The 8,081-nt window shown below is 52.5% G+C and overlaps 1 protein-coding gene across 1 annotated transcript in view; it reads left to right on the forward strand.

Moving 5' to 3' along the window:
* The window catches only part of LOC139255771 (coiled-coil domain-containing protein 170-like), a 132,177-nt gene extending 124,315 nt beyond the window's left edge, over nt 1-7,862 (forward strand). The window contains exons 13-14 of the mRNA XM_070873983.1: nt 973-1,121; nt 7,730-7,862. Of these exons, the coding sequence (XP_070730084.1) occupies nt 973-1,121; nt 7,730-7,862 (282 nt within the window). The remainder of the gene's footprint in view (nt 1-972; nt 1,122-7,729) is intronic.
* Nucleotides 7,863-8,081: the final 219 nt, after the last annotated feature.

The following is an 8,081-nucleotide window of genomic DNA, read 5'->3' on the forward strand; positions in this document are numbered from 1 at the left end:
GGGAGTTAGATGTGGCCCTCACAGCCAAAGGGATCAAGGGGTATGGAGAGAAAGCAGGAAAGGGGTACTGAGGTGAATGATCAGCCATGATCATATTGAATGGCGAAGGGCCGAATGGCCGACTCCTGCACCTATTGTCTATGTTTCTATGTTTCCCTATACTTTCCTCACCCCAAATAAAGTTAAATTGCAAAAAGCAAACGTCACTCTCACTGACCTCATGCAGCCATTGCTTCCCGTAGCGCCCCAGGGCCGCTGTGCACGCCAACATTCTCTGGCCGGGTCACTAGGGGGCGCCACGGGTGCAGCGCAAACCAAATGTTGTGTCGGTGTCGATACCGGGGGCCTTGCACACCGACACGACGCTCCCGGGCAATACTCCTCATCACCGCCAGTACTGACACACGGAATTTGCCGAGCGCCGCGAATGTCGGCAAACCCTTTAGCGCCCCCTGTAGCGCACCTCGCGATGGGCACGGCCCAACCAGGTTTCTCCCCCAAAGCAGTGACGGTGTCTGACGTCCTTCAGCCGGGATCTAGAGTTTAGAAGAATGAGAGGGGATCTCATTGAAACGTATCAAATTCTGACGGGTTTGGACGGACTGGATGCGGGGAGGATGTTTCCCCCGGGGCTGGGAAGTCTAGAACAAGGGCTCACAGTCTCAGGATACGGGGTAGGAAATTTAGGACCGAGATGAGGAGAAATGTTTTCACTCGGAGGGTGGTGAACCTGTGGAATTCTCTACCACAGACGGCTGTGGAGGCCAAGTCACTGAATATATTTAAGAGGGAGATCGATAGATTTCTAGACACAAAAGGCATCAAAGGGGTCTGGGGAGAAAGCGGGAATAGGGTGTTGAGAGAGAGGATCAGCCATGATCATATTGAATGGTGCAGGTTCGAAGGGCCGAATGGCCGACTCCTGCTCCGATTCTCCTTGTTTCTATGTTAATGTTTGTTTTTTTTTTGCAGTTGGTGGATTTCCGCGAGTTTGTGACGAGCGCTCTGGGATTCGACACAAACAGCATGGCAATTCCGGACGACAGGATCTACCGTCAATTGAAGGGACTCGTGCAGGCCCAGCGATGCCCCAGTCCGCCGGCCGAAGGATTGGGGGTCGGGTATGTGGGATCCTGTCCGTCGCACGGACCGCCTCCCGACTGGGACCCGCGCAGGTCTGGACCCAGCCCGCCGCTCCGCCACTACAGGGGGGCTCCCCGGTAAACGGCTCTCCAACACGCGACTGCCGGCGTGCGCACAGCCTCTGTGACACCCCCCACCACACCCCCATCCCCGCTCCGAGCACTCCCCTGATGCACGTGTGCGTGCACAAGTGTGAGTCTATGTGCATTCTCACGTGCACGTTTTTCTGTGAGTGTGTGTCAACATAGGAACTGCTAGACATAAGCACATTAGAATTAGGTGCAGGAGTAGGCCATTCGGCCCTTCGAGCCTGCACCACCATTCAATAAGATCATGGCTGATCATTCACCTCAGTACCCCTTTCCTGCTTTCTCTCCATACCCCTTGATCCCTTTAGCCGTAAGGGCCATATCTAACTCCCTCTTGAATATATCCAATGAACTGGCCTCAGCAACTCTCTGCGGTAGAGAATTCCACAGGTTAACAATTCTCTGAGTGAAGGAGTTTCTCCTCATCTCGGTCCTAAATGGCTTATCCCTTATCCTTAGACTGTGACCCCTGGTTCTGGACTTCCACAACATCGAGAATATTCTTCCTGCATCTAACCTGTCCCGTCCCGTCAGAATTTTATATGTTTCTATGAGATCCCCCTCTCATTCTTCTAAACTCCAGTGAATAAAGGCCCAGTCGATCCAGTCTCTCCCCATATGTCAGTCCAGCCATCCCGGGAATCAGTCTGGTGAACCTTCGCTGCACTCCCTCAATAGCAAGAACATCCTTCCTCAGATTAGGAGACCAAAACTGAACACAATATTCCAGGTGAGGCCTCACCAAGGCCCTGTACAACTGCAGTAAGACCTCCCTGCTCCTATACTCAAATCCCCTAGCTATGAAGGCCAACATACCATTTGCCTTCTTCATAAGCACATTAGAATTAGGAACAGGAGTAGGCCATTTGGCCCCTTGAACCTGCCCCGCCATTCAATGAGATCACGGCTGATCTTCTACCTCAACTCCACTTTCCCGCCCGGTCTCCATATCCCTTGATTCCTCCAGAGTCCAAAAATCTATCGATCTCTGTCTTAATGTCTCAACGACGCAGCATCCATAGCTCTCTGGGGCAGGGAATTCCAAAGATTCACAACCCTCTGAGTGAAGAAATTTCTGCTCATCGCAGTCTAAAATGGCCGACCCCTTACCCTGAGACTGTGACCCCTGGTTCTAGACTCTCCAGCCCGGGGGGAAACAACCTCTCAGCATCCACCCTGTCAATCCCCCTCACAATCTGGTATATTTCAATGAGATCACCTCTTATTCTTCTAAACTCCAGAGAGAGTGTAGGCCTATTCTACTCAATCTCCCCTTATAGGACGACTCTCTCATCCCAGGGATCAATTTAAACGATAAAAGCTCCATCTAGAATCAGCAAGCTAGAAATTCAATATTGTCCCAGCACGGACCGAGGCCATTCGGCCCGTCGAGCCCGTGCCGGCTCTCTGCAAGAGCACCTCAGCCAGTCCCACTCCCCCGCCCTTTCCCCGGAGCCTTGCAAAGTATTTTCCTTCAGGTACTTATCCAATTCCCTTTTGAAAGCCACAATTGAGTCTGCCTCCACCACCCTCTCAGACCGTGCATTCCAGATCCTAACCACTCGCTGCGTAAAAACATTTTTCTTCATGTCGCCTTTGGTTCTTCTGCCAATCACCTTAAATCTGTGTCCTCTGGTTCTCGACCCTTCCACCAATGGGAACAGTTTCTCTCTCTCTCTACTCTGTCCAGACCCCTCATGATTTTGAACACCTCGATCAAATCTCCTCTCAACCTTCTCTGCTCCAAGGAGAACAACCCCAGCTTCTCCAGTCTCTCCTCGTAACTGAAGTCCCTCATCCCTGGAACCATTCTCGTAAATCCCCTCTTCACCCTCTCTAAGGCCTTCACATCCTTCCTAAAGTGCGGTGCCCAGAATTGGACACAATACTCCAGTTGAGGCCGAACCAGTGTTTTATACAGGTTCATCATAACTTCTGTGCTTTTATACTCTATTCCTCTATTTATGAAGCCCAGGATCCCGTAAGCTTTAACCGCTTTCTCAACCTGCCCTGCCACCTTCAGCGATTGGTGCCCATATACCCCCAGGTCTCTCTGTTCATGCTCCCCCTTTAGGATTGTACCCTTTAGTTTATATTGTCCTTCCTCATTTTTTCTACCAAAATGTATCACTTCGCACTTTTCTGTGTTAAACTTCATCTGCCCCGTGTCTGCCCATCCCACCAGCCTGTTTGTCTTCCTGAAGTCTATCCCTCTCCTCCTCACTGTTCACTATACTTCCAGGTCTTGTGTCATCTGTAAATGTTGAACTTGTGCCCTGTACACCCAAGTCCAAGACATTAATATATATCAAGAAAAGCAGTGGGCCCAGGACCGACCCCTGGGGAACACCACTGTATTTTGTTTTATTTGTTCCCAGGATGTGGGCATCGCTGGCAAGGCCGGCATTTATTGCCCACCCCTAATTGCCCCTTGAGAAGATGGTGGTGAGCCGCCGCCTTGAACCGCTGCAGTCCGTCATCATCATAAGCAGTCTCTCGGAATCGAGGAAGACTTGCTTCCACTCTAAAAGTGAGTTCTCAGGTGACTGAACAGTCCAAAACGGGAATTACAGTCTCTGTCACAGGTGGGACAGACAGTGGTTGAGGGAAAGGGTGGATGGGACTGGTTTGCCGCACGCTCCTTCCGCTGCCTGCGCTTGGTTTCTGCATACTCTCGGCGACAATACTCAAGGTGCTCAGCGCCCTCCCGGATGCACTTCCTCCACTTAGGGTGGTCTTTGGCCAGGGACTCCCACAGTGCTGTTAGGGAGGGAGTTCCAGGATTGTGACCCAGTGACGATGAAGGAATGGCAATATATTTCCAAGTCAGGATGGTGTGTGACTGGGAGGGGAACGTGGAGGTGGTGGTGTTCCCATGCGCCTGCTGCCCTTGTCCTTCTAGGTGGTAGAGGTCGTGGGTTTGGGAGGTGCTGCCGAAGAAGCCTTGGCGAGTTGCTGCAGTGCATCTTGTAGATGGTACACACTGCAGCCAGGGGGCGCCGGTGGTGGAGGGAGTGAATGGTGAAGGTGGTGGATGGGGGGCCGATCAAGCACCCCATCCAATATACCTTCCACCAGTCCGAGAAACAACCGTTCACCACTACTCCCTGTTTCCTGTCACTGAGCCAATTCCGTATCCATGCTGCCACTGTCCCTTTTATTCCATGGGCTTCAACTTTGCCGGCAAGCCTATTATGTGGCACTTTGTCAAACGCCTTTTGGAAATCCATGTACACCATGTCAACCACATTACCCTCATCAGCCCTCTCTATACCTCATCAAAAAACCCGATCAAAAAATTCAATCAAGTTGGTTAAACACGATTTGCCTTTAACAAATCCGTGCTGGCTTTCCTTAATTAATCTACAACTGTCCCGGATTATTGGCTCTAAAAGCTTCCCCATTACCGAGGTTAAACTGACCGGTCTGTAGTTACTGGGTTTATCCTTACACACTTTTTTCGAAGAAGGGTGTAACATTTGCAATTCTCCAGCCCTCTGGCACCGCCCCCATATCTAAGGAGGATTGGAAGATTATGGTCAGTACCTCCGCGATTTCCACCTTTACTTCCCTCAGCATCCTGGGATGCATCCCATCCAGTCCTGGTGACTTATCTACTTTAAGTACAGCCAGCCTTTCTAGTACCTCCTCTTCATCAATTTTTATCCCATCCACTATCTCCATGACCTCCTCTATCACTATGTCTATGGCAGTATTTTCTTCCTTGGTGAAGACAGAGGCAAAGTACCCATTTAGTACCTCAGCCTTGCCCTCTGCCTCCCTGTGTAGGTCTCCATTTTGGTCCCTAATCGCCCCCCCCCCCTTACTGCCCGTTTACTATTTATTTGCCTGTAGAAGACTTTTGGATTCCCTTTTATGTTAACTGCCAATCTATTCTCGCTCTCTCTTTGCCCCTCATTTCCTTTTTCACTTCCCCTCTGAACTTTCTATATTCAGCCTGGTTCTCACTTGTATTCTCCACCTGACATCAGTCATACGCCCCCTTTCTCTGCTTCATCTTACTCTCTATCCCTTTCGTCATCCAGGGAGCTCTGGCTTTGGTTGCCCTACCTTTCCCCCCATCCCCCCGCCCGTGGGAATGTACCTCGACTGGACCCGAGCCATCTCCTCTTTAAAGGCAGCCCATTGTTCCATTACAGGTTTGCTGACAGACTTTGATTCCAGTTTACCCGGGCCAGATCCATTCTTAACCCACTGAAACTGGCCCTCCTCCAATTTAGTATTTTAACTCTAGATAGCTTCTGGTCCTGTTCCATAGCTAATCTCGTTCGCCTTCCACCATCCTGGCAGTCCCATGATATGACGATAATGGAGTTGTTGACCAATCACAGCGATCAATCTCTATCAGTGGGTCTACTACAGAGCCAGACAGGAGGTGAGGAAAACCCCCAGTGTTGGGAGAGAGGTTTGGGAACCACAGGCCCAAAGTCACCCGTTTACCCCCGAGCTCGCGACACTCCCCACACGTTACGGCTCACATTACTCACATACCATGTCCCAAAATGTTAAATTCTGAGAGAAACCTGTCAGTTTGGGTAAGATGCCGGAGTTCCCCAGCTTTGGCCAAACAGTGAGACTGTGCATCACAGCCGACCCAAGCCCTCCCGTCTCCTGATGCCCACACGCCCAACAGACGTCATTGGATGGTGGTCAGTGGCCGGGATCCTGGCCGACCGACCCGTCCCTCAGCCCGGGGAACGGAGGGCAATGGTCAGTGCCATTTCTGAGCTCAGCTACTACCTCAGCACACGGGATCTTCCTGGTCCTGTGGCTCGGGATCACACTGGGCGCTTACCCGGAACTCCTTCACGGCAAGCGAGCCAAAGGTGGGCAGAGGAAAGGTTACAGGGACACCCTCAAAGCCTCCCTGATAAAGTGCAACATCCCCACCGACACCTGGGAGTCCCTGACCAAAGACCACCCTAAATGGAGGAAGTGCATCCGGGAGGGCGCTGAGCACCTCGAGTCTCGTCGCCGAGAGCGTGCAGAAACCAAGCGCAGGCAGCGGAAGGAGCGTGCGGCAAACCTGTCCCACCCACCCCTTCCCTCAACGACTATCTGTCCCACCTGTGACAGGGACTGTGGCTCTCGTACTGGACTGTTCAGTAATCTAAGGACTCATTTTAAGAGTGGAAGCAAGTCTTCCTCGATTCCGAGGGACCGCCTATGATGATGACGATGGGTGCTAGAGGGAGAGGGAGGGTGGAGGGGTTATGCCAAACTCCACAGAGGATGTCGAGTGGGAGTGAGTCCTCTTTGACTGCTGTGAGTCTTACCTCACAGGTACAGCGAGGCAGTGCAACAGAGGTTTACAAGGATACAAGAAGTGAACGGGTATTCCTGTCGGGAAAGACTGAACAGGCTGGGTCTCTTTTCTCTGGAAAGGAGGAGGGGTGACCAAGGGGTATGGAGAGAAAGCAGGAAAGGGGTACAGAGGGAATGATCAGCCATGAACTCATTGAATGGCGGTGCAGGCTCGAAGGGCCGAATGGCCTACTCCTGCACCTATTTTCTATGTTTCTATGACCTAATAGAGGTCTTTAAACTTTATTATTGATTTTGCCAGTGTTCTCGACTCCCTCCAAAATCTTCGATTTAAAAACAATGGCGCCTGTCAGCGCCGATTTGTGAATGTGCGCTGTTTTTTTTTTAACTCACCAGAAGCTTTTACGGGAGCGGCCAGATACCCCAACGTGGTAGAAAAAAATGTTGGCCAAACTGCGAACAATGGAAAAAACCGGCGCAGACATGAGGTGAAAAAAAAACTGGCCCAGAAAAATCACGACGTAGTCCATGATGCCGGCACAGATCGCAGGGGGAGAGTTTGAAAATAAAACGCCAAAAATTGAACTCAATACGCCAAAAAAAGCAGCCTTCTCCCGAAAAAAAAAGGCACAAATCTCCGGGGGGGGGGAAATTGGGCCCGACGTTCCCACTTGCGGGGGAGACCAGAACTCGGGGCCATAAATATAAGATAGTCACAAATAAATCCAAAGGGGGAATTCAGGAGAAACTTCTTCACCCCGAGAGTGGTGAGAGTGTGGAACTCGCTGCCACAGGGAGGGGTTGAGGTGAATAGTCTCGATGCATTTAAGGGGAGGCTGGACAAACACATGGGGGAGAAGGGAATAGAAGGGGTATGGTGATGGGAGGAGATGAAGGAGGGTGGGAGGGGGCTGGTGTGGAGCATAAACGGAGCGGTGGGGCCCAATGGTCTGTGCATTCTGTCTAAGTCTGTGTGAGGAACCTTGGGGGTTAAATTGCCCCGTGCCCCCCGGTTTGGGGAGCATAATTTGAATTAAGTAAAGCTTCAGCAGCCGGTGAGATGGGCTGCGAAATCTTGAATCGGGCACTCAGGAAGGGAAACAGTGACAGGGCGGTATCGGAGGCGGGAATGGCCTCCGCGCGGTGGGTGGGGGGGGGGGGGTGTTGCCAGAGCGGGAGCTGGGGGTCCACTGCGAACTCTGCCGCTGCAGTCGTGGCACCCACTGGGCGGCGAGGGAGGGTCCCGCCCAGGCCGACAGGCTGCGTGTCGGCAGCCCGGCCCAACCGGCGGCTGCCATTGACGGAACAAAGATGGCAGCCGCGGCGCAAGGCTTTCCGCCTTAGAGGCGGGACCCGGGGCGGGGCCCCCCCCCACCCGTGAAGCTGTCCCTGGCATCGCCCCCACGCCAACCTCGTGACAATTTGTCCCCCTTCCCCCCCCCCCCAGCATGGTGACAACGGGATGGCTCGCACGCCGATTACATCACCGGCATGCGCGCCCCGCCCGGGGGCGAAAAGTACGGGGCACGGCGCAAATCCGCTTTCGCACGCAGAATCCCCGGG

This window comes from Pristiophorus japonicus, unplaced genomic scaffold, assembly GCF_044704955.1.
Source record: "Pristiophorus japonicus isolate sPriJap1 unplaced genomic scaffold, sPriJap1.hap1 HAP1_SCAFFOLD_626, whole genome shotgun sequence".
Taxonomy (NCBI): domain Eukaryota; kingdom Metazoa; phylum Chordata; class Chondrichthyes; family Pristiophoridae; genus Pristiophorus; species Pristiophorus japonicus.